Here is a 26,957-nt window from a genome sequence, read left to right on the forward strand (position 1 = left end):
GCTCACCTGATTCCCTCGGTAGGGTAGGGAGGGCAGGTGGTGTGGTGGCCACCATAGTGGTCCTAGCAGCAGATCCCCATTTTACAGATGAGAAGATGGTGAAGTCCAGACGTGTGATTTATCCAAGAATATAGATAGTGAGTGCTGGCTCTGTGGTTACGTCCTTGGGATGGGGGAGAGCTGTTCATGAAACCTCTCAGTGAAGGGTGTCGTAAATGCTGAAGATGGAAGCTGAACATTTTATGAGGAATTTGTTAGCTCGCTGGTAATCACAAAAATAAATTTTATATTTAGGCTACCAAGAATATTTCTAGCAAGAAAAAAATTATGAAATTTAATTATGTTGCAACTTAGACCAAATAACTGATCTGAAGGGCTTATCTTCATGATAAATACCTTACCCAGTGCCTTGCCTGTGGCTAAACTTACCAAATGTTAAATTGCGTTGGATATTTGGATGGAGAGAGGAGAATGGGATGGGAAATATGCCATTTGAAGAAAGGTGTGTAGCAGAGGCTAGACGCCAGTTTCTATAATAATTAAGCCTCCTTATTGTATATTCCTCCTGAAAAATAAAATGAATTCTCATTGTATATTACAGCTACAGGCTCTCCGGGGTGGAAATGACAGCTGTGACATTAAAGAGTCGGAAGAATGTACTTTGGAAACTAAAGAGAGCACACCAAAGCTTGACATTCACAAGATGTGTGAGAACGGTGTTCAGCAGGACCTCAATCTAGAGATGGAGAAAATAGCCGAGACAGGTGCAGCCCAATTCACAGGAGAATGGTCTAGGGAACAGTCTACAGAAACCAGTTACGAGACCCCAGTAGAAGACAAAACCCCGGGCTGTTCAGAACACATTTCTCAATTGTCATTTTCTGACCCTAACGCTCTAGTACCGATGGATTTTCTGGAGAATCAGGTCTCCATTCAGAATCTCCAGCTGCAGGTTAGAGAGACATCGAATGAGAATTTGAGGTTACTTCATGTCGTAGAGCAACGTGACAAAAAAGTTGAAAGTTTGCTAAATGAAATAAAAGAGTTAGACTCAAAACTCGATTTACAGGAAGCACAACTAACCACCAAGACGGAAGCATGTATAGAATTAGAGAAAATAGTTGAGGAACTTAAGAAAGAAAAATCAAATTTAAGTGAAAGACTGGGATCCTTTTCTTGTGACAACCAGGAGTTACACCAGAGAGCAGAGAGTTTGGAAGTCCTCAGTTCTAATTTAGAAGTAGGCACAGATAAATTTTCACATGAAGTTATTGAAGATAATGTAGCCAAGGTGAACAACTGGAGAGAGCGATTTCTTGATGTGGAAAATGAGCTAAAGAGGATCGAATCTGAGAAAGGTAGCATCGAGCATCACGCCCTCTCTGTGGAAGCTGCCTTAGAGACAGTTCAAACAGAGAAGCTATATTTAGAACAAGACAGTGAAAATAAGCAGAAAGTTATAGCCCGTCTTGAAGAAGAACTCTCTGTGGTCACCAGTGAGAGAAACCAGCTTCGTGGAGAATTAGATACTTTGTCAAAAGAAAATAAAGAATTGGATCTGATGTCTGAAAAGATGAAGCAGAAAATACAAGAACTTGAATCTCATCAAGGTGAATGTCTACAGCCCCCTGACGTGGCTGGAGCTGAGGTGAAGGATCAAACACAGGTCCTTCAGACGTTGCCCTCCAACGTAAGTGAACTGTTGGTAGAGAACGCTCGTCTCCAGGAGCAGCTGCAGAGTTTGGAAAAGGACTCACAGGCCCTATCTTTGGTAAAAAGTGAGCTGGAAATCCAAATCGAACAACTGAATGAAGAGAAAGAATCACTTGCGAGGGAATCCGAAAGCCTGCAGACCAGACTGAATGAATTGGAACACGAAAAGCTGGCTGTCGCCAAGTCCTTGGAGAATGCGCTGATGGAGAAGGGTGAGGTTGCGGTGAGGCTGAGCTCAACGCAGGAGGAAGTGCACCAGCTAAGAAAAGGCATCGAAAAACTGAGGGTTCGCATTGAAGCTGATGAAAAGAAGCAGCTTCATGTCCTGGAGAAACTGAGAGCGAGCGAGCGTAAGACCGACTCACTTCAGGATAAAGTCGAGAACCTCGAAAGAGAACTGCAGATGTCAGAGGAAAACCAAGAGCTGGTGATTCTTGATGCTGAGAATTCCAAAGCAGAGGTGGAGACCCTAAAGGCACAAATGGAATTGATGGCCAAAAGCCTGAAAGATTTGGAAGTAGACCTTGTCACGGTAAGGTTCGAGAAAGAAAATCTGATGAAACAACTACAAGAAGAACAGGGTCAGTTATCTGAATTAGACGCATTACTCTCTTCGTGCAAAGGTCTGTTGGAAGAAAAGGAGAAAGAAAAAATACAGGTGAAAGAAGAATCCACAGCTGCAATGGAGATGCTCCAAACACAACTGAAAGAGCTAAATGAGGAAGTCACAGTCTTGTGTAATGACCAAGAAATCCAGAAGGTCAAAGAACAGAGTCTGGACTCCTCGATGCAAGAAATCCATTGGCTAAGAAACAGCATTGAAAAGCTGAAAGTCCGCCTCGAAGCCGATAAAAAGGAGCAGCTCCAGGTCTTAGGAAAACTGAAGGAAAGTGCACATCACACCGACCTGCTTAAGAGTAGAGTGGAGAGCCTTGAAAGAGAACTAGAGGCATCAGGGCAAGACCAAGAGCGTGTGATTCTGGAGGCTGAGAATTCCAAAGCAGAGGTAGGGACCCTAAAAGCAAAAATAGAGGAGATGGCCCAAAACCTGAGAGATTTGGAATTAGATCTCGTCCATATGAGGTCAGAAAAAGAAAATGTGACCAAAGAATTACAGAAAGAGCAAGGACGGGTATCTGAATTAGAAATACTCAATTCTTCATTTGAAAATCTGTTGCAAGAAAAAGAGCAAGAAAAAGTACAGATGAGAGAAGACTCTAAGATTGTTGTGGAGATGCTTCAAACACAGTTAAAAGAGCTAACTGAGAAAGTGGCAGCTTTGTGTTGTGACCAAGACACCTGGAAGGCCCAAGAACAGAATCTGAGCCGTCAAATAGATGCTCTTGAACACGAGAAGGCTCAGTTGCTACAAGGCCTTGACGAGGTCAAGAGCAGTTACGTTAGTTTGCAGTCTTCCGCCAATGACCTCATTCAACAGGTAGAAGATGGCAAACGGAAGCTAGAGAAGAAGGATGAAGAAATCAGCAACCTGAAAAATCAGATTCAGGACCGAGAGCAGCTCATCTCGAAACTCTCCCAGGTGGAAGGAGAACAGCAGCTTTGGAAGAAGCAAAAAGGAGAACTGGAAGATGTGATGGTAGACTTGGAGCAGAAGGTCCAGATGCTGCAATCCAAAAATGATACTTTGCAGGACACCCTGGTAACACTGCAGCATTCTTACAAGGCTCTGGAGAAAGAGCTCGAGCTGACAAAAATGGAAAACGTGTCCTTTGTTGAAAAAGTAAGTGGCTTAATCTGTCTACGTTCGAATAGGTAGCCATGAGGGAGGGAAACCGCTGTGTGGATCATGTTTCCTCCTGGACATGTTCACAGTATTGGACCAGACTCTGCAAGGGTTTTTATGTTTGCGGGGCCTTGAACTTTGGGGACTCTCAGTTGGCTCCAGCTGTAGTCACTCTTTGCTTTGGCACACATTTACATGGGGCATGTCTGTGGATTAGCCCAGCTTTTCCGTGTGGCAGCTGGACATGGGAGAAGCTTGGGGTTAGGCATAGTTCTGGTTCTAATCATAGTTCACTTTCTTAGAGTAAGTACATCAGAGGACTAGTTTCCCAGTACCCAGCTGGGAGCTACTACCAAGGAGACTATAACCGATACGAGTTAGGCCCCTGCTCTGCCTTTTTGCCTTTATGAGAAGGTACTATTAAAGGTACTGATAGAGGGGTGCCTGGGTGGCTCAGTCAGTTAAGCGTCTGCCTTCGGTTCAGGTCATGATCCCTTGGCTCATGAGTCTGAGTTCCACGTCAGGTTCTGTGCTGGCAGCTCAGAGCCTGGAGCCTGCTTCAGATTCTGTGTGTCCCTCTTTCTCTGCCCCTCTCCTACTCATTGCTCGGTCTCTCTCTGTCAAGAATAAATAAACATTTAAAAAAAATTAAAAAAAAAAAAGGTACCGATATAATTGTAATAAACAGAACCCTCATGCCTCCCAGGGTAGGTCTGGGGGATTTTATGCTTTCAGCCTTCTTATATCTTCTCTTTGTGCAGCCTACTGTTCTGTTAGCTGATGGCTAAGGGGCAAGTGTGCCATCAGGGGCCTCAATTATTAATGAAAAATTAAGGTTTTGCCCTCTAGGCTTACGTACTGATCTAGGAAAGTGGTTGCTTCAAATTCAATTTTTATTGGACAACTATTAAAAGCAAAGAGGAGTGTCCAGAAAATGGGATCAATCATGACTCTGTAATATTTTTCAGGAATTTTAAGTTTTGATGCAACTTGCAAGAGATGGCAGTTATGATAGAGCTAGCTTGGCAAATTCTGCCAGTCTGTTTCAACGCTGAGGGGCAAGTGCAAATGATGGGGCTTTAACTGGTTTTAACTAATCATAGGCATGTTTCTTGAAGATTAGTATGGCATCGGAGGATCAGTGGAGATCCCAGAACTGATAAAAACATAAGACGCTACCTCATACAGTGGTCTCTAATGTTGACGTTTCATGCAAATTAATACCCTTACGAGGGATTGTGAGACTTAGTGATGTTATCTTTCCTTGTCATTGCTCTCCTTATTGCTGTCTTTTTATTAAACCTTGGCCGAGAAAAGGTAAGCTTGCCAGTAGGTTTTAAGGATGGTGGTTGAGTGGATTAGTAAAGGGAGGATTAGCCAGGTTCCATTTTGTTATTGAAGGTGAAAGGGAATGTTATGATGTGTTGGATCAGAATGATTAATTTGAGCAAAACCGATGACCCAAAGCAGATCCTAACGAAAGATGAAATTTCAGGTAAACACAATGACCGGGAAGGAAACTGAGCTGCAGAGGGAAATGCACGAGATGGCCCAGAAAACAGCAGAGTTGAAAGAAGAATGTATCGGGGAGAAAAATAGGCTGACTAGAGAGTTAACTGTAATGTCAGAAGAAATAAAGAGCAGCCAGGTAAGTTTCTCTGTGACAGGACGCTCTGATCGTTCGGTGTGCGCAGTCCCCTTGTTTGTTTTTGTAAGACCTGCAACGTACCCAGTTCCTTTAGCTTTAAAAAAAATCCAGGCCGGCACTGATGTCCTGATCAGTCTTGAAGTCTGTCATCTTCACCCTCCAGCCCTGTCAGGAGCCCAGAACGAGCCCTGGGAGGCCTCGGAACGCATGAAAATGCCCATCACGGAGCCCAAATAGTTTTTCATAGAAGGCGACCCTTGTAACTACATTAACTCACATCAGAAATAGATTTCATGCAGCTTTCAGCAGGTTTATCTGCTTTTCCAGCCTGCCTCGGATTAGGAGCCAGAATGTTGCTAGAGACAGATGCACTGATCTGGTAAGAACTAAAAAGTAACGGAAAGTCACAGTGAAATGTAAAGCTGGAGCAGTCTTGGGATGTTATTTTAGGGGAGGGTTAATGTGACAGATTTATAGCATCTGGGTCGCCATTCCCCACTGCTGTTTCCGTGGCAGACATTGCTGATTCGGTGCCCTCCATTTCTCCTGAATCTCTTAACGCTGAGTCCTAGGTCGCAGCCACCATGCACACAGTGCCAGCAGATGCAGTGTGACACCTGCCTGCCAAACCTAGTTAAACGGTAAACGCTCGTATATCCGTGTCGTTCTCGTGCATATTCATCCCCAGGTAGTACTTAGAAAAGGGGAACAAAACAAAGTTACGATCATGACCCCGAACGATTAGAAAAGGTTGAAGGGATGTTTGTGATAGTCTGTATACAGAGTTGGAGAAATCCGTACTTTAAATATGACATTTAATCTAATGCAAATCGAAAAGTTTTGGCATTTAATCTCAGGAGTTGACTCATGGAACTTTCTGTCAGTGCTGCGTGGAAGGAGTTTGTACGAATGCTCTTTGAGTGCTGCACCTGCTGGAATTTCTTTGGTACTGAAGCAGCTTGGGAGTATCCCAACTATAGTGTTATTTGAACCTAGTTTATAGGCTCTACTAAAAGGAAAAGCTAGGTGTTTAGCCTAAAGTCCGTACCTATGAATGTGTCCGTTTGCAGTGGCTTTATGCATTCTGTAGTTAATAAGTGCTCCTAAAGTCAGAGGGTTGCATGTTGAATATAACGACTGTGGTTCCTGCACTCACAGAGCTTACAGTCTAGACACACAATAAATCACTAAATAGGAGATGTATAAGGCAATCGTAATCTGTCAAGTGCTATAAAGGAATCAGACAAGATTCTTGACTGAAGAATAGTTGGGAAGTGGGGTGTGTGGGGCTAGAGATCAACCTAATTTAGGTAGGGAGGTCAGAGAACGTCACCTGCATGATGAGGAGTCAGCTGTGAGAGGAACAGCACAGAGGAAGGAACCTTCTAGGTCTAGTGAGCAGTGTGGCTACATTCTGAGATTAGAAAAAGCTTCGTATTTTTTAGAAACTGAAAGGAAGCCATTATGAAATAGAAAATGATATGAAAAAAGACCAGAGAGAAATCCCAATACATGAGGCTGGAGTTTAAAGGGAAGATGTAGGGTAGATACATTAATTTGGCTAGTTCAGAATATAGGTAGTATTGCCAAATTATGGGAATTGTAGAAAATACAGTTGGAGAAGAGAAGGCAGTTTGGGGCCGAGCCCAGAGACCTGGCCTCTCAAGGTAAGATGGAAGAGGAGGGGCCAGCAAAGAGATGAGGAGCCATGATGAGGCCAGGGGAGTGTCTGTCCTGCCAGTGAGCAGTGGATGCTGTCTCGGGAGCATCACATGCTGCCCAGAGGTCAGATGAGGTGAAGAGTGCTCCTTGGATCTGCAACATGGAGGTTGACAAGGCCATGAAAAGCGGTTTGAAGAGGAGGTGGGATAAGCCCACCAACGAGGGCTTGAGGAGTAAATGGAGATGAAGAAACGGGCACGGCATGCGTAGAAACACATGTGCAAACAGTCATTTGGGATCAGGCATGGAGAACACAGGTTCCTCCAGTGCTGGAGTTTTGCGTGTCATACGGTGAAGGGACAGAGGGGCAAAAATAGGGAGGGCATCTGGAAGGAAGCTGAAAGAACACGGAATTGAAGCTGGTCAAGGAGGAACATGTAAGTTTGGGGGGGGTGGGCTCAAGTGTCAAGGTGGGAATGGTAGGGTTCTGGGGATGAGGTCAACGGCTTATTGCAATGGAAGCACTTAAGTAAGTGAGCCTGGAAACCTGGGAGGGTACCGACCAGGGTGCTTGAGCTAAAGTTGAGTTCTCGGGGATTCTGTATTCCCTGTGGATGTGACCCTGCACGTGGTTGGTCTGGAGCAGAAGAAACTGTCATTGCAAGTAAAGTCACAATTTAAAGTGAATAGGTCATGAAGGGTTGTGGCACTATTCTATAAAGATTTTGTCTGAGCTGTAAACTTTTTTTTTTTTTTTTTTTAATTTTAGTACTCAGTATTTCCTAAAGATCTATATAAGATCCATATCCAGGTTCCTAATTGCTCTCCCATGATTTTATTACTTTTCTCATTAGGGTCAACTGAGGGAGCTCATGCTAGAAAACAGTGAATTGAAGAAGAATTTGGATTGCGCACATAAGGACCAGATGGAAAAAGAGGAGAAAACCAGAGAAGAAATAGCTGAGTATCAGCTACGGCTTCAGGAAGCTGAAAAGAAACACCAGGCTTTGCTTCTGGATACAAACAAACAGGTAAAAACGTGGGGTTTGTTTCCTGGAGGAGCTGGGGAGTGGTGCGTTGGCCATAGTAATGAGGCATGTTTTGTAAGAAGGTCCATTGATGTGCATTATTACGCAAGACAATCTTATGAAGGGTCCCCATCATATTACCTTCATTGTCTTCTCCAGATACCGTCCAGATCTTATTTTACAATGTGAGTTTTTAAAATCTATTTCTGTCTTGGAATAGAATAATAGGAGAATTCCAAGGACTATTTGAAATGGCCCTTGCGACAGCAATTTTCTTTTTCGTTTGTTTTCCTTATAATTTTTTTAAGCTGAGCCTCCTGGCTAAGGTGACGTTTTTCTGCCCTAGTATGAGATGGAAATCCAGACTTACCGAGAGAAGCTGACTTCCAGTGAAGAATGTCTGTGCTCGCAGAAGGCAGAGATGGAACTCTTGAAGTCCAGTAAAGAAGAACTCAATAATTCTTTGAAAGCTGCTACTCAGATGTTAGAAGAATTGAAGAAAACCAAGGTATGTTCATTTCTCATTACTTCATAACTTAGAAGATACATGACGATAATGGTTGTTTTCATTGCATGGAATTAATGCTTTCATCCTGTTATCAAAATTTTGGGGGGGCCCCTGGGTGGCTCAGTCCGGGGCGCCTGGGTGGCTCAGTCAGTTAAGCGTCCGACTTTGGCTCAGGTCACGATCTCATGGTCCGTGAGTTCGAGCCCCGCGTCGGGCTCTGTGCTGACTGCTCAGAGCCTGGAGCCTGTTTCAGATTCTGTGTCTCCCTCTCTCTCTGCCCCACCCCCGTTCATGCTCTGTCTCTGTCTCAAAAATAAATAAACGTTAAAAAAAAAATTTGTTTTTAAAAAATTTTTTTGTCAAAAATAAAAGCATCATTTTTCTGCTGAGTTATTTTTATTTTTTTTTTAAAGTTTACTTATTTTGAGAGAGAAAGTACAAGTGGGGGAGGGACCGAGGGAGAGGGAGAGAGAGAATCCCAAGTAGGCTCCGTGCTATCAGTGCAGAGCCTGATGCAGGGCTTGAACCCACAAACTGTGAACACCTGAGCCAACCTCAAGAGTCGGATGCTTAACTGATTGAGCCACCCAGTCTCCCTGCTGAGTTATTTTTAAAAGGCAGTGGTTGGTCTGCAGTCTCACAGCTTGGATATACTTTATACATCGCTCAGTGAATCCTCCCAAACTAGAGGATGGTAAAGACTTTCTCAAGATGGATATGAAGATCAAGGTGATAGCCAATTGGGACAGGCCTCTCCAGCTATAGATAATAATCTGGTGGGTAATTCCGAAGTCTTGCTTCACTGGTCTCCAAGTTCACTGCCGTCACCAGCCCACTTTTCCCGTGCCTCATGCGGAGATCAAGGTGTGCCAGAGCACTTGGCCACACATACATAAGTGTCCTTTCTCCTCTTTATCTCCACGCAAGGTTCCTTTACGAAAAAAAGAGGTGAACCAGTAGTCTTGGGATTGTTCAATTATAGGTGGTGCTACAGTAATCCTACTTGGAAAGAGAGGCTGTTTGATTCCTACAGATATTTTTCATAAGATGAATACCATCCAGGATGTATAATAATGAACTTGGAAGATAAATATCTACAAAGGTCTTTACTTAAAGGTGGTTTAAATTGTAAAAATTATGATACTGTATATTGAATATAGTCAAATAGAAAAGTAGGTGTAAACTTAACATTTGTTGCTCTTAAACAGTTCTCAAGGTGAAGGAAATACTGACAAAATACAAACTATTAACAGTCACAGTAACATTAACAGTCAATTGTGTTCTGCTACTACAAAATGAAACATATTTAGTAATAGAGCTTCAGATTTACTTTTTATTTATTCACTTCCTTTTTTATTTTTATTTATTATTTATTTATTTATTTATTTATTTATTTAATATGAAATTTATTGTCAAATTGGTTTCCATACAATACCCAGTGCTCATCCCAACAGGTGCCTCAATGCCCATCACCCACTCTCCCCTCCCTCCCACCCCCCATCAACCCTCAGTTTATTCTCAGTTTGTAAGAGTCTCTTATGGTTTGGCTCTCTCTCTAACATTTTTTTTCCTTCCCCTCCCCCATGGTCTTCTGTTAAGTTTCTCAGGATCCACATAAGAGTTTCACTTCCTTTTTTTAAAAAAATGGAGGTAAAATTGATATATGATGAGTTATTAGTTTCAGGTGTGCTTTCTAAAGCTTGTCTAATCTTTGACTGTCCTGTGGAGAATGTCTCTGCATACACATCATGTACAAAATGGCTTCTTGTTAGTTGAGCCTATTCAGATGCATATAATTTTAATGAGGTACCAGTTAATGAGCACTGTTGAATTGGAATTAAATGGATCTGTAATCCAGTGATGGTTGGAATCAGAAATAGAAAATTCTGGAAGTGCGGATTTATTGCAACACTGCTAATACATTATTTCAAGATGAAATAATATACCAAGAATGAAATCTACATGCAACATGAAATTGATGCTCAGGTTTGTTTTTTTTTTTTTAATAATTTGGTCTGCCTTTGTATGATCATGATCTCTTATTGGAAACTCTTGGAGCTAGTTTGTTTTAGAAGTCTTGCATTTTTTAGATATTACATAATACAGTGCATGTTATGGAGTATCCCAGCAGGGTCTGGGGTAATCTATCATAATCAGATTCATATTTCTGCAACAAGATGCATGACTATTCTCACAAGGTGGGATAAATAAAGACTATATATAAGTACCTCTGTATCTTAAAATTTTCCTTTAAATCATTGTCAGAGCTTTTTTTTTTTTTTTGGAATTTGCAGATGTGGTTAAGGAACAGTGTGAACTACACTCCTGAGAAGTGTGTGATGCCATCAGTCTCTTACCATCCTATTCGCTTTCTGTTCGAGCAACAGTAGAATTTAAATTTGTATTATGAGCCATAATATTCTTTGGCTTTCACTTGGCGTCACCAAAACAAATGCCATCTTGGGTATTGAAATTGTCAACAGCACGGGCTACAGATGGAAACACAAGTCTATCCTCAAGAATTTTTGACCCACCAAACATATGTCCATTATCTCCCACCCTAACCCCCCAGGTGTGATTCCCATTGGACAAACCCTGTCGTGGGCTCCTTCCTCGGGCACTGTCTTAGGAACCAAGATTTATGCTTGCTGATACTCAGAAAGTGACAAAACCACAGTGTCTACTGGGGAGACCTAGGAAACCGAGTAGGGAAGATGAATTGTTTTATGCATCTTTAGATGTTTTATTTTGAACATCGTAATACTTAAATTTATAATATATGGTTCTTAATGATATCTCGTGATTATTTTCCCATATGCTCATACGAAGGAATTCAAAGTTTTAAATTCAAGGTGTTGTTTTGTAGGCGGACAGTGTAAAATATACAGATCAGTTGAAGAAGGAAAATGAACGTTCGCAGGGGAAAATAAAGTTGTTGATCAAATCCTGCAAACAGCTGGAAGAGGAAAAGGAGATGTTACAGAAAGAGCTGTCTCACCTTGAAGGCACACAAGAGAAACAGAAAACAGGTAGGTGTTAACTAGGCACATCCATCAGCCAAAACTCTTCCACTCGTGAAGTCACACACATGTGGTGTGTCGGCATACAAGCGTTTTTAGTGCTCTGTCCTGCACCGTGTGCTGATTCTCAGCAGTTGCCATTTTCCAGTTTCTGAATTTTGTGCTTGGCTTGGGGTCATAGGGTTAATAGGATTCCGAACGAAGTCTGCATATTGAAATAGAATCATTGCATGTTCTGTTCTATAAAACACAAAAAAACTGGCAGCACTTTTTGCTAATGAGCTATTGCAAAAAGAGTTTTTCACGTGCATGTCCATTTATGTAGTTGCTACGTCAGAGGCAGATTGACATTCTGAGCTGGCATTGGTGATTTAGCAACAGCTGATTCTGGTTGTCCTTGGCCCATCCTCGTGGGTCAACTAAATGGAAGGCTTAGGGGCTGTATGTTTGGGTGTGGAGGTAAAATAAAAAAGAAATGGCAACTGTCCTTGTGACTTTTCTGCACTCCTGTCTTCAGAGCAGAATGCTCTTACCGTGTGGAAAGATGATGGCAAGCATAGTATAAGGTGAGGGGCCCTTCTGGACCATAGCTGCACAGGGTGGGTGGGTGACCTTCCCTGCTGAGAAGAGTACTTGGAGTATATTGTAGATCCAGAGAGTTTTTCCAGTGGATTCAGTGCTAACCATGGCAGCTACAAATTGACCAAGATTCCCACCTCTGAAGCACTTGTCCATCAGAACCTCCACTTGCCCATCAGAACCAAGCACTGGTCCATCAGAACCTCTACTGCTTTAAAAAAAAAAAAAAAAAGCTGTTCTGGACTTGTCACTGACCTGCTTCTGGTTCCCAAAGCCATTACAACAGACTTCATATTCTTTACCAATTTTTATTGTTTGTTCACTTATGATGGAAAGAATGGACAGGTGGAAAGAATGGGCAGGTGAAAATCGGGGATATGCTAGATTAACTCATCTGATCTCATATGAACTACAAGATGGGTTGGCTGGAATATGCATTTGAGATTTTGATAGATTTTATTTAAGCTATCCTAAGGAATGTCCTGTAATCTACTAGACTTGTACCTTGGTATGATCCCTCCCAACAAGAGTTGTTTGACCTACGAGAACATATAGAGATGTCTTCCCCCACCTTCTCTAAAAGAAAACCAAATAACAACTCTGAGGTTGTCGGCTTTACGATGCCCAGTGTTAACTAGAGAAGCATCACGTGATGTACAGTGTGTCCCTTTACTTTGGACAGGTGCTGTTGTGGATTCTAATGTAGAGGAATTAATGGCTGAGATAAAAGAATTGAAAGAAACTCTTGAAGAGAAAAGCCAGGAGGCCGATGAATACTTGGACAAGTATTGTTCCCTGCTCATAAGCCATGAGAAGTTAGAGAAAGCCAAAGAGATGTTGGAGACACAAGTTGCTCGTCTGTGTTCACGGTCTAAACTTAATCTCCAGAGTTCTCCTTTGCTAAATGCAGTTGTTCCAGAATCCTCTCCAGCCCCTTCTGCTACTGAAAAGAAATTATCATCCAGCCAAAATAAAGCCCCAGGCAAAAGGCAAAGGTCCATTGGGATTCCAGAAGATGGAGGGGGCGCAGCGCCTTCTACCCCAGAGACGTTTTCTAAAAAGAGTAGGAAAGCCAGCAAAAGTGGTATTCACCCCTCCGAGGATGCCAAACACACTGAGTTTGAGCCAGAGGGACTTCCAGAAGTTGTAAAGAAAGGTATGCGTCATTTAAAAGCAAAATTATTTGTGTTCTTTTGAAATTCCAAATAAAAATTCACATACGAAAAGACAGAAGAAGCATTTATGTTTTAGTTCGTTGCATGACAATACTAATTGACCTTCAGAAGCAATAGTCCACCTTTAAATTGCTAAGGTATGTTTTGTTTTGTTTTGTTTGTTTATTCGTTTTCCTGCATGAGGAAAGGACTAAGATCTAATTACTCATGTTACAGTACAAAATGTGCTAATAGATTTGAAGAATGACTATTCAAAGCTTGTTCGGGATTTGATATTCCTGGGCTGGAAATTCCCCAAATCAAGGGCACTCTTCAAGCTTTTTTTTTTTTCCCTGTTAGTCCTCATCTCATCCAGGTAGGAGGTGAACTGGGGGATGTGCCTCTTGGCTGGAGCTGCTCAGCACTTGTTTTTTGTTTTTTTTGTTGTTGTTGTTTAAACTCAGTGATCTTCAGAGTGTGGGCCAGGGACTGGGGCCAGTCTAGGAACCGTGTGTTACTGGTCCATGACAAAAAAAAGTAATGTTCAGAAATCAATAGTAAGAGTTTAAAAATGTTCATAACAATTTGACATTGTTGCCACATGCAGGCATGTTATGAATGTGAGTTCTCCCTTGGCTCATTCTTACTTGGTTATACAGGAGTATCATTCCACAGCAAGTTGGAAATTACCCCCATGCCTTTCCCTCAAAAAATTATCAACACTAATTCTTTGCCCTAGATGATTTGAGGGACACCATTCTGAGTAGCTCTGGCTCTCAGGAAATCTGGCCCCCAAATAATTCGTTATATCTTCCTCATTCCTGTTTTTTATTTGTAGTGAAAGGGTTAAAAACAAAAGCAAATAGTTGCTTTAGTCAGCCATTAATGCCGCTCTGGAGGGTGTGCGCCATGCCCATTGGGACTGAGTTTCTCTTCCTCACCTCAGGTCACGTCCATTGCCACTATGGAGGAAGACAATGTGAGCAGACTGTGAAATCACTCTTTTACTGAGTCGGCTGTCTCCTCCCACCCAGTCTCTACATGGGAGTGGGCACCTGTGGAGCAGTGGCTCTTACCATTTGACCTTCTCTTGTTTTAAGCAAGAGTCGGCCTTTTTTTTTCCTTTCCTTTTCTTTCCATTTTACCCCCCTTTTTGTCTCCAATCCAAATGTTATGGGAAGGCTTGCTCGTGTGTTCTTCAGATCTTAGAGGAATGTGAGTTAAGACATCCACATTAGAAGAAGAGGAAGCAGGAAATACATTTTTTGTTTAATGTTATTTCCCCTTCTTTTCCCGTTGTGTTTTCCTGTGTGTCTGGGAAGAGAACACCTGCCCGCTACTTATTTGATTTGGGGGTTCCCAGGGCAGCTGTGAAGTTAATCCATTGTCCATTGTGGCTAGCAGAAAGTGTTTTTGGAGTTACTCTTACGTTTGTTGAAACTTTACTTGATACATATCGTTTCCCTTGTAGATAGAATTGGACCTAGCAGTGTTGACAGTCAGCATTTTTTGCCCATAGGGTTCGCTGATATCCCAACGGGAAAGACAAGCCCGTATGTCCTTCGGAGAACAACCATGCCAACTCGGACCAGCCCCCGCCTTGCTGCCCAGAAGTTAACACCATCCCCACTAAGCCTCAACAAAGAAAATCATACCGAGACCTCCAAACCAACAGCTGGTGGCAGCAGATCACAAAAGGTAAACTCCTGCGAACACGTCTCCACCCTTCCAAATCCAAGAAGTTACAGTGTTTTCTGGGCAAGGGTCTGACACAGCGCCCCCTGACCCAGGAGCTCTTTAAAGCCTGGCCTTCTTTCTCCACGTGCTAGAAGTAAGCCAGGCCTGAGGGCAGTAGGGAGCGGACCAGGGGATAAACATTACATTATCCTGCGGCTGCAGTCTCATCCTTGATCCGACAGGCCCCTTACAGTTTGACGGAAAATGTTAAATAATGAGAAATTGTCAATCAGAACTCAAAGGATTTGTAAGCAAGTTTCGAGCTGTACGTTAAAGGAATTGAAAGGTAGTCTTTCTTTTGACCACAGGCATTGGTCATTGCTTATTTCACACTTTTCCCTCTAATCCATTGCCCCATGCCCCGGCTGCCAATTCTTTTTTATTTTTCTTCTTTCTTTTTTACTCCTTTACTTTACAAAAAGCAAATATTTCAGTAGACATCTAAAGAAAGGGTCTCTGTTGACACATCTGTCTATTTTGATTGTTGAGGGTGGGACAACGATTTTAGTGACCTCTGTGCACCTGGCAAACGGCCCAGTAAATGTCATTTAAAGCATCGAGAATATTCACTTTGCAGATTTTTGTTCCATTATTCTATAAGGAATACTAGCACTTATGTACGCAAAGTATATGCATTTTATTGCACTCATAGTAAGTGGTATGATAGAAGAAAGAAGAAAGTAAGGTTCACAAAGATCTAACCTGCCCAGAGTTAATGCTTACTGTCTCTCACCTCCACAGTCTTGCTCTTTTCCCCAGCTTTACTCAAACAAGAGGTCACAGGAACGTTGCTGGAATAGTTCTAAGAATTCTAAAATTTTGTGATTTTACTTGCTTGCTAGAGTTTGAGTAACTATGCAGTGTGATTACCTTGACCCAGCAAACAAAGCTTTGAAAGTGTAGGAACCCCTATCTGTGTAATGTAATAATTCTTTAAGTGACTAGGCCTGCTCCTCATCGGGATTTTAGATACCAAAATACAAAGACATTGGTGATTAGGTGCATCAAAACAAGAACATATTTGTAAATGTTACGTTGATATATAAGAGCTGTAAGCCTTAAGGAATGTATACCTGGTGTTAAGTTTTTTCATGACTTACATGCTAAATAAAATTTTATTAATTCAGAGGTAAGGAAGAAAGGTCTAGCATTTTCTTTCACTCATCAAAATGAGCCCATCCGTTACCCATATTAGAAATATTGACCATTTTGTGCAAATCCGCACCCCCCCCCCCCCCCCCCCCCCCGGCCCCCAGCCCCTGGCCCTTCTCTCTTTCTTTCTTTTTCTCACACATTCACTTTCGGATCTAGCTTTTGAATGCTGGGAACAACAAAACACTGAAGAGGGTACTGGAGTAGGTCTTGACTTTCCAGTGACCATAAGAACAGCTTCTTTTCCATAAAGTAACCAGTACCCATGGAAAGGGAAGTTTCCAAGCTTGACCAAAGCTTTCAACCACAAGACAAGTCCTGACCTGCGGTACAGGTTTAGGCTCTGGGGCAGGCTGTGCTACTTCCCTCACTGGGTGGCTGACTGGGAGCCCGTCCTCACTCCTCGTACATGCTAACGTCCATTCCTGCTTGTCTCACACCTTTGGTGATCAAGTGAAGTACTTAGCTGTCTGGCTCTCTCAAACCAGAAAATCTTTTTTTTTTTTTTTTTAATGTTTATTTAGTTTTGAGAGAGAGACAGAGTGTGAGAAGGGGAGGGGCAGAGAGGGAGGGAGACACAGAATCCAAAGCAGGTTCCGGGGCTCTGAGCTGTCAGCACAGAGCCCAACACGGGGCTCGAATCCATGAACCGTGAGATCATGACCTGAGCGGAAGTCAGACGCTTAACTGACTGAGCCACCCAGGCGCGCCCCTTAAAACAGAAAATCTTGACACATACGTAGCACCCTGTACTTTCACTGGTTTAAGGTGGCTCACTTTATCATAATTACTTGTTAAATATCTGCCTTCTGAGTTGCAGGAGGAGTACTGCGAGGTCCCTGATTATGACTATAGCTTACCTATGTCCTCATGTCTAATACAATGTCTGACACTGAACAGATTATTTGTTGAATGACTGGGGCTGTTAGTCTTGTCCTGAAGCGATTACGATAATAGATGTTTAAACGTATGTTAGGAAACCATCTCATGAAATCACCACATGGGTCATTTTTTTCCTTCTTTTATGAGGAATTGATGGAAAAGCAGTTTACGTGGGGGGTTCAGACTTATTATCTAGGAACAAGAGCTCTGCACGCTAGGGGGCCTGCTTTCCACACCACTGTTGAATCTGCAGAGTACAGAGTAGTAACCATGGTTTCCTGCAGATTTGTGTTCGATGCATCGGCTACAGGCTGCAGTTGGCTCCAGCAGTTATGAATCGCTAAGCAATTTTACGCACTTGTGCAAACGAATGGGGGTGGTTCCTCTTGAGAGGAGGTTATAGGAGACTTCGTGGTTAGATGCAAACTCTTCAAAACGCAGCCTATTGATTTTTAATTTAATTCAGCATTTTCTCAGTCGCCTTGTAAAAATGCTTGCCTCATCTGTTAAGGGTATTTCATCATTCAGTTTGAATGAATAGAGCCAAGGTATCCTTTCCTAAAGCTGTTGCTTAGAAACTCAGGATTATGAGCCCTTGCCTGAAGTGACTGGCTGAAGGTCTGAGACAGACAATTCCCTAGGTCATTCAGCAGGACCTTTAGTGACATCTGTCAGGACCTTTAGGGAAATCTGTCAGGTTTAGTGCAGAGTAGGTGAGGATCATTTTCTGTTATGTCTCTGGGTTGAACGAGCCCAGGAGCTCCTTGCTTGCTGGGGATAAGCGAGTCACGATTGTGGACTTGGTCTGAACCCGGGGTTGGTGGTCAGTTCCAGAGGACCTGCCCCTAAATTGTAGAGGGTGATGGTGATCAGTATAGTGGGGCCCTGCGTTCCTTCCTATGAATGAGGTTCACTTTCACTGCACCATCTGCATAGTCGCCCTCTGGCCACTGTGGCTGCAGACATAGTTTGTAAGACAGTCCAGGTTGGGGTGCACTTAATAGTTTAGACACTTGGTGAATTAGACCTCATCTACTTATATAGACAAGTCTGAGACCAACCCGCCAACATGAGGATCAACTTCACAGTTTAAACTGATCATAGACTATAATTTCCTCAGCTCAGTATCAGAGAAATTGAGTCTAGACGGGGAACCCAAGGGGTAGACTTGGGCTATTTAATTGGGATTAAGAAAGAGTTTTATTGGGCCCCTGGGTGGCTCAGTTGATTAAGTGTCCAGCTTCGGCTCAGGTCATGATCTCATGGTTTGTGGGTTCGAGCCCTGCTTCGGGCTCTGTGTTGACAGCTCAGCGCCTGGAGCCTGTTTCAGATTCTGTGTCTCCCTCTCTCTCTGCCCCTCCCCCGTTCATGCTCGCTCGCTCTCTCTCTCTCTCTCTCAAAAATAAATAAATATTTAAAAAAAGTTTTACTAACTCAAATATTCTTTTCCCAATGTGAGTGATCCCTCTCTGTCTCTTTTTGTTTTAAACAGTGAATCTGAAGAGCTGACTTTCCTGCGTCAGATGGGTTCAAGGGAAATGCCTGTCTTTTGTATCACTTTCTATTAAAAAAAAAAAGTACCAGTAAAACTCTGTTTTTTTCCTTCAACTTTCCATGGATGGTAATTTTCCACTAAGTCCTGCTCCTTAGAGGCTGCTCTTTTTTAAGTGTCCTGCATTTAATCTGAGAGGCAAGCTTTCCAGGGATTTGATCTGTTGGCCAGATTTACTATGTTTTCTGTAATGAAAAGTATTTAGCTGCCTTTTAAAACCACATACTTCCTATGGAAAGAATATAAATGGGGAAATAATTTCCACTCTTCTTTCTTTCTGCTTCAGAAGGAGCTCACTGGAGTCCATTGCCGTCTATCAATAGCTTCTCCCTGTGGAGAGCAAACATGAGTCGCCCTTGTCAAGAGCGCCCTTCCTCTTTTCCTTGTGAAGATCTTTCCACTTGGGTCCTCCACTCCTGTCTTTAACTTTGGTTAAATGAAGCTTTTCTATGCTCTATCCATCCTGCTCCCCTTTCTCTTTTCTGACCCCATATCTTTAGTCACAACTGCATAAACCTCAAAAAATCTGAACACTATCAGCTACCCTGCCCTCTTGTCTGTTTCTTAAAAGTCTCACATTTCCTGAGATCGCTCTTTCTCTTAAAAGGCAGGACATCAGAAAGGGGAGTTACTCTTTCTGGACTTTATTATTTATTCTACTATAATCCAAATTCAATATGGACACAAAACAAAAACGTAAGGAGAATGTTAAAATGATGATATAGGAGAAACATGTTTTAGGTCCTTTAAATGTTGTAAATAGAGGTACCTGGGTGGCTCAATCGGTTGAGTGTCTGAGTCTTGATTTCGGCTCAGGTCATGATCTCACAGTTGTGGGATCAAGCCCTGCACCGGGTGCTGAGTGTGGAGCCTGCTTAAGATTCTCTCTCTCCTTCTGCCCCTTCCCGGTTCGTGTGCATGTGCGCGTGTGTGCGTGCTCTCTCTCTCTCTCTCTCTCTCTCTCTCAGAAACACACACACACACACACACACACACACACACACACACACACGTTGTAAATAAAGCTTACTCCCTATGAAGGTAGTCTTACTCATTGGAATCACAGTCACTTGAATGATAGCAGGGGCTCAGGGTAAATGAAAGCTGATTTGTGTTATCACTCAGGCATATATTGAATGTTTGACAGGTAGTCAAGCATATTCTGGGCACTAGGGTTACAATGGCAAGGAGGACAAGCTTGGCCTTCAAAAAGCTTGCCTTCTGATCTGAGAAGGTCATGCTAGCTTTGGGAGTGAACTTTGGCCATCAGAGGTGTCAAGGAAAGCTCGCAAGGTGACTTAACCAAGTTCATGTCCGATATCCTCCTTGTTTCTTCCCAGTGAAGAAGAAATACTAAAGCCGTGTATAACACCTACAGAAGAAGGATTGAATTTAAAATTTGGTGACATAAGCACTTTAATTTTCATGTTGTAGGATTGTGAATATGATTTAAATCTCTAACAAAGATGCTTTGTTTGTTATAGGTCAAGGTTGCTCAGCAAAGCCCAGTGGATTCAGGCTCCACCTTCCGAGAACCCACCACGAGATCTCTCTCGGTCAGTAACCTTCCTGAGAGGAGTTCAGCTGACAGCCCCAGGGAGGGCCTGAGGGCCAAGCGAGGCCGGCTTGCCCCCAGCCCGGAAGCTATCCCCGAGTCCAAGAGCAGCGAGAACTGCAGGGTCCAGTAGAAGCGACCTTGTGTGTCAGGACCTTGGATGGTGGCAGTATTTGAGTAGAAGGCAGTGACCCTGCAGGGGCTTTTCTTTAGTTAGGGAGCACATTATCTGTGGGAAGAAAACATTTCCTTATGAATCGAAATATATTGTACTCTTTAGCTCTCCCGTGTAGAAGTATTGGAAATGTTTGGAAGCACTGATCACCAATTCATCATTGATACTCTTCTTCAGTAGTGTAAAGGGTGCTGGATAAAGCTCTTTGATGCTGTTACGCTTAGACGCTTAGACGGCAAGCACTTTGTAACAACTTTTGTTTGCATGTGGATTTTACCCTAAGGGAATTCAAAATACAGCTTATACTTCCAACGAACAGCTCCCAGGGAAATGTAAACTTTTGCTTTGTGATATTTCCTATGTATAGAGTTAGGCAGGAAATAATTTTAGATCAAGAATTTCTTTTAGCCAAGTGAAATGAAGGAAAATCACGCACACATATACATATGTGGATGTATATAAGGTGGGTGTGTTCATGCTTAGCTTCCAGTGTGTTTTCTAAATGTTTGCCAATATAACCTGTACATACTTGTGTGTGGGGGTGACGGGGGTTGTGTGTTCATTTCCAGTTGGCCTGGTCGCAGGCTCCTCCAAGATGCAGTATGTCAAAGTTTTCTGTCATTGTACTGTTTCTTTTTCAAACCAATTTGTTGCACTTCTTTAGTATACGTTCTCATCAATAGTGATCTTGTATTAAAATAGAGCATTTTTTGTCCTAATAAAAAAAATCGCTCTTGGTTTCTGTAAAAATGATTTCTAAATAGAAATGCATTATGAACATTGGTGCTGTATCTTGCTGACTTCTGCAGCCTCTTATAAAAAGTAAAAGAGTCTTAACAAATGATAACTGGTACATTTAGTGAACATACTCAGTTATGTTAAAAGACATGATTTGGAATGTGGGTCATGAAGATTTACAGGATTTCTCTAGGAATAATGTGTCCAGCCAGTGCCTGGTACATTGTGTACCCATCAAACTGCATCAGCAAGGATATACAAATATGTGGTATTTTCCAGCTCCTTTATTGATGATAGCATTTGAAAATATGCAGGCATTATGAGCCATAGCAAATCCAAAAACTTTGGAACAAGTCCCTTTGTCTTTGAATCAGGGTAAAAAAGTTTTCAAGGACATGAACTAGTAAAAGATAATTTGCTCTTGACTTTCAGTTCAAACTGATGTGTAAACCTTGACGAACACTATCATTTATATATTAAAACTGGCCTTTGGAAGGTGGCCTCTGTTATTGGATAATGCTTTGGTAATATTAAGCCACTTAGTATTCATCTACTGAAAGTGATATCCTGGCTTTCCTCCTGTTTCTTCAGCTGTTGCTTGGGGTTATGGTCTGGTGCAATATCCTTATCATAAATCACCCAAGGGCTGTCATGTGTTCAAGGGCATGGCCCGGAGTAGACATCGCTGGGATCAGGCCGTCAGCTTTGTTGGCTGTCTCCAGTTGTTGGAAGATTCCACTCAGTAGGTCTGGCTGGGTGGTTCCATGGGTCCTTGAGATCATCTTCCACCTTTTCCTAGGTGGACCATGGCTGCCTTGTTACAGGGGATACTTGGCATGCCTTCTGTTTTCATAATTGTAGAGAACTGTTCAGTCACTATAAATGGGCAGCCGAGACATAAAATATCCTTTTCCTCGGGCTAGCAATACTCTTTATACCATGAGTTGAGCTGCATATAGGGTGAAAAGTAAATACACCATAGCCCCAACTTGATAAGCCAGTTGAGTCACAAGTAAGATCCCAGCTGACAAATCATATGGAGAAACAGACCAACTCCAGAGATCCAGGAGTCAGATTTTCAATCTGCGCACTGAGGGGCTTGGTAGAGATGATGCTTTCATCTTGAATATTCTGTAGGAACTCAGTTGGCCCTTTGTTTCATTGGGAGTAATCAAGAGTCCAAAAGGGACTGCATCTTTAATAAAAAGGGACTAAAAGCCAGCATTAAATTGTAGCCTGATTTCCTAAGAGTCACCCCTGCACCCCTGCATGCATATTAACTTTGAGGTTTATCCATGGTTTTTCTCATTTGTCCCCAGTCTATTTTGTTGGGACTACGAACTTTTCACAGGTTTCTTTGAACCTGGAAAGAAGTCAAGACACTTCTTCCCAGCAGCCCCTAACTATTCCACTTCCCAACTGATTTGAGTCAGGGAAAAAATTTCTAACCAGTCTTAGGGTGGCTGAGCACATTGACCTTAGGATTTCCAAGTTAATGCTTCCAAAGTCATTTGGGTTATGGCAGTGCATCATGAAAGTAGCTTAAATGGGAAATAAGCTATGATCAACTCTTCGGATTCATCGGTTTAATACCTCACAGCCAGAAGTTGAACTAATCGCTGGCATGTATTTCATATTTCTCTTTTGTGGTTGACAAAGGAATTACCTCTTTAGGAGGATTCTAAGTACCTGGAATTGGTAGTTGCCAACTGGTAGTTGAGTTGAATTCCCTTTAGAGGAAGGGGCTTTATGCTGGTTCACTGAGTAGAGAGAACACACAGAAGAAGAGAATTTGATGGGGCACCTGGGTGGTTCAGTCAGTTGAACATCAGACTCTTGATTTCACAGGGTCATGAGATCAAGCCCTGCTTGATCGGCTCTGCTTAAGATTCTCTTTACTTGGTGCACCTGGGTGGCTCAGTCGGTTGTGTCCGACTTCAGCTCAGGTCATGATCTCACAGTTCACGAGTTTGAGACCCTCATCGGGCTTGCTGCTGTCAGTACAGAGCCTGCTTGGGATCCTCTGTCCCCGTCTCTCTGCTCCTCCCCCTCCCACATTCTTGCTCTCAAAAATGAATAAACATTAAGAAAAAAAAAAAAAAGATGGTCTCTCCCTCTCCCTCTGCCCCTCTCCCCCGCTTTTGTGCTCTCTTTCTCTCTCTCAAATTAAAAAAGAGAATTTGGAGTGCTTCTCGGAAAAGCCTGAGGACCAAAACTAGTATCCCACCTTCAGGCGGCACCGTGTATCTAATGCCTACTCACCTGAGCTATGCCTCACCTGCTGAAAACACCATGTGGAAAATTAGATGCATTTTACAGTATTTTTACACGTTGGCTCAAACCTTAACACCTTTGTGAGGTAGACATCAGGATCCCCACTTTATAGGCTGAGATTAATTAAGAGACACAGGTAGAACTCACATCCAAGTCTGAGGAGACCTTGTTTATTAACAATAATGATGAGTCTTACAACAATCTTGCAAGACTGGGGATGATCCTCATTGGATAAAAGACGAAATAGGCTTCGGGAGTTGAAGTATTTCAGCCCCAGTGTTGTCACCACAGAACCCAATCTCTTGTGTATGTTGTGTATGTTGTGTATCTCTTGCCCTCTTCTATAGAGGCTGACTGGTCCAGAATAATTCTGATAGCACAAATATTCAAGAGATAGATGTAGTTTTTTCTATCTTTTCTGTGCAGTGGAGAATGTACTTAAGTCTAGGATGATGATATCTGATTTGTGTGACCTCATACTGCATTTTCAAAACTAAAATGAGACTAGAGATCCATTTCAACTTCGGAAAATTGTAACCACTAACTTAATGCATGAGCATTATTTAAAATTAAATGCTTTTAGAGAGTCTGTTTTGGAAAACCTTGAAAAATCTAGACATTTTTAAGGCTTTAAATACAAAAGTTTAGTATAATGCAAACATTAACAGTGAAAAGTATCAGAATGCCTGGGCACCCCATGTGACCTTGGGCAAATAACTCACTGTGTCTCAGTTTCCTCTGATAAAATTGGGAATAACAATAATACCTCTTGAAATTGCCATGATGATTAAGTCAGTCACTTTTTATATGTATGATTTTGCAAATAATAAAATGTTGGTTATTCTGTGTACATATAATTACACAGATAATTTTTTTGTAAATACTGCAGCTTAAATTTGTTAGACAAATCTCTGTCCAACACTACACATTAATGTCAGTTAAAGTTTTCCCATACAAAATTCTCTCCATTCTCAATATCACTAATGCTTATTTTGCAAGTGAGTGTAACCACTATAGATTGGTACATATCATTCAGTTACTGATCTTGCAAATTAATCATCCACTGGTTTTGATTTTTCTTTGGCTCATGAAAAATACCCAAAGAAAACAATTTACTGCAATTTTAATAAAAAATGAGTCGTGTTGAAGTTTATATATAAATTCATTGTTTAGAACTCAAAATACATTTCCTTACAAAAACAGCATTGCAAAATGTGCCTGAATTCAAGCTCAGAGAGTCCATTTAGCTCATAGTATGTTAAAATGGCAATTATATTTGTTTCAACTATGTAACCTCCACTCACAACTTTGTTTTTCTGGAAATATATATATTTTAAGCATCAGATTACCAGAAATTCGTTTCTCTACACCTCAGCCATTTTCCAGTGTGACCCACTCTTCTCTTCCCCCCGATTTTGTGCTAGACGGGAATTGTCCAGTGATCTTGGGAGAGAGTAATGGGTGTGTAGATTTCTGTCCACCACAGTTCTAACAGCCGCAGCTCCTGGTATGAAAGGGAAAGTGATTGATAGCTTTTAAGTCGGTTCTGACGCTGCAGGCAAGGTCTGTCCTGTGTAATGTTGGTGTATTTACGTGTGTAAATGTAAGTGATTTGTTCTATTGATGTTTTAGAAAATCACAAGGAAACACACATATCCCCAAACTTCATACATTTTTGTTAACTTGCAGCCCACAAAATTCTCGCTGGCTCCCTGCCTGCCCCCCTACATGCCGCCCCCCAAAGAACGTGGCTGATGAATAAGATTACTGTCCTTTGTTATCCCTCTCTTTTCTGGGGCACCTTGAGGGTAATATTTATCTGCATAAAAATACTTTATTTGCCAAATTGAATCCTTGCAGTTCAAATGCCTTATCTCCTATGATATTTAATAATCCTGTGAAGTGGGTCCTATTTTACCACTCAAGAGACCTAAAGAGGTTATTAAGTTTGTGGGAAAACAAAACTAAGGCTCTGGTCTTGATCCCCAGTCCAAGATTGTCATAGATTATCACCCACCCCCAAGGAGAGAGTAAAAGGATTCTAGAGAGTAAAAGAAGCTAGACACTGGCCTGACAAGTTCTCTTCAGAATCCCACCGGAACCCCATAGGGAAGTTTCCCTCTCTTGTGGCCTAGGACAACTCAGCACCTAAGGAAAAGTGTGCTTATTTAACCTCATTTAACCCTTTGAGGTAGTCAGGGATTTGGCACTGGGGTTTCCAGCAAAACCTGCACTGTTATAAAAACCGCTTTGGTTTTTCTCCCCCAGTGGTGTATTTGCAAGGAGTCAGGAAAATGGCAGCTTTCCACAGTTACAGACTTTTTAGCGAAACACTGGGATATTCCTGAATTTTAAATGTGAACAGATCCTCTTGGTGTTGAAATCACAGCTGTGTTATCTAACTGAGCATTTGCTGGGCACATGCCCACTCCTTCCTGCTAGACCTTGGGCAGTCCGCACGAGGGTGTTATCTGTCCTGAATGCCAGCTGCTTGTTTAATGGCCATATTCTTGGACCTAGGCCAGCAGAGGGTCATGAGGGTGCCCTGTGCTAGCCCACAATGCTTTGTCCCCTGTGTGGTCAGCCTCTATTGTACGCCCACACAACAGGCTGGTGGTCACTTTGCTTGGAATCCTAGATATGTGGGGAAGGAACAAAGGGCCACCACTCTGATTTATAAACAGGCCTATTGAGTGTGGAGACGATTTTCCTTCTGAAACAGCCACAACTCAAAGCAGAGAGGTGAGTTTCATCTTGGCTCTGCCCAGCTAGTTTTTTCAGAGGCTGGGTATTCAATTTATGAGACAGTCAGGGTCTCCCTCCCTCCATGTGGAAATACCACACGAGCGTGGACTTGAATGTATCATAGTTTAATGGCATAGTTGAATTAATAAATGGAGGAAGCCCCTCATCGCTAGAATTTAAAGAATACGTATTCTTATTGAGAAGATTTACTGCAGATTCCACTTCCCAATCTGTTGTTATGAGAGCCAGAAGCCCAAATTAGCAACCTAAATCTTGTTCCAACATGTATCACAAAATTAGATTCTTCCCCCCTTGATGTGGTCACAAACTCTTTTAAGAAGAGAATATGTTGGTTCGGAGGAGTCTCACACTGATTTCCCAAATGTGGCATAGGTTGTAGTCAATGAAGAGTTATTTTTTAAACCAACGTCAGCCAATTTTTTTTTTTTTTAATCCCCAGATAGAAAATTTCTGTCGCTGTGGCAGAGATAGTTGACTGCTTACCCAACTGTTACTTCTTTCTTTCTTGCCTGGAGAACCCCACTTCTGTTCAGACGCTGGGTAGCATTTGCTCAGGAAATATGGCCCCGCCCCCAGGGAAGGAATATAATTAGCATGAGTCAATCTGATGGTGCCCTTCTCTTTTGCCAGGGACTGTTACGATAACCACTCTGCAGGGACCAATTCTGAGGCCGGAAATAAAGCACTTCCCAAACACAAGACTGTCAGATCAGAAAGATGGGTCCTCGATAACTTTGTTAAGCCTTCGAACGGAACTTGTCATGTCAGAAAAAAACGAAAACAAACAAAAACACAGGATTCTTTTAAAGCAACTTCCAGTAGGAAATTCTTTTCCTTCACCCACAAGCAAGCTGGTATAATTGCAAAGTCGGTTTTCCGATTTTTTGTTAGTCAACGTCTACACTCGTTACCCTCTCTCTGAGTTTGGCCTGCTACCTGAGCAAGAGAGCCCTTGGAAATCCATTCACTTAACCATCTTCTGTTTTACAGATCTGTCACAAAAAGCAATTCTGCTAAACTGGTCCAGGGCACCTGTCTAAAACCTAAGTCACGTGGGGAACGACATGAAA

At 42.2% G+C, this 26,957-nt stretch overlaps 1 protein-coding gene across 2 annotated transcripts in view; it reads left to right on the plus strand.

The window, feature by feature from the left end:
* CENPF (centromere protein F) overlaps positions 1-26,646 on the plus strand; it is a 66,033-nt gene extending 39,387 nt beyond the window's left edge. Inside the window, exons 13-21 of one of the 2 annotated variants that reach the window (XM_047076845.1) lie at positions 602-3,454; positions 4,953-5,105; positions 7,622-7,798; positions 8,142-8,303; positions 11,170-11,332; positions 12,585-13,058; positions 14,576-14,754; positions 19,864-19,935; positions 26,518-26,646. In XM_047076845.1, coding sequence (XP_046932801.1) covers positions 602-3,454; positions 4,953-5,105; positions 7,622-7,798; positions 8,142-8,303; positions 11,170-11,332; positions 12,585-13,058; positions 14,576-14,754; positions 19,864-19,935; positions 26,518-26,532 — 4,248 coding nt within the window. In that variant the 3' untranslated portion in view covers positions 26,533-26,646. Of the gene's footprint in view, positions 1-601; positions 3,455-4,952; positions 5,106-7,621; positions 7,799-8,141; positions 8,304-11,169; positions 11,333-12,584; positions 13,059-14,575; positions 14,755-19,863; positions 20,847-26,517 lie in introns of those variants that run through there. The other variant, XM_047076844.1, reaches the window with a different exon arrangement.
* The last annotated feature ends 311 nt before the right edge of the window (positions 26,647-26,957 follow it).

The sequence above is a fragment of the Lynx rufus genome, unplaced genomic scaffold (assembly GCF_022079265.1).
Source record: "Lynx rufus isolate CCGP_SWC_20201006 ecotype Redwood Valley unplaced genomic scaffold, mLynRuf1.p SCAF_15, whole genome shotgun sequence".
Taxonomy (NCBI): domain Eukaryota; kingdom Metazoa; phylum Chordata; class Mammalia; order Carnivora; family Felidae; genus Lynx; species Lynx rufus.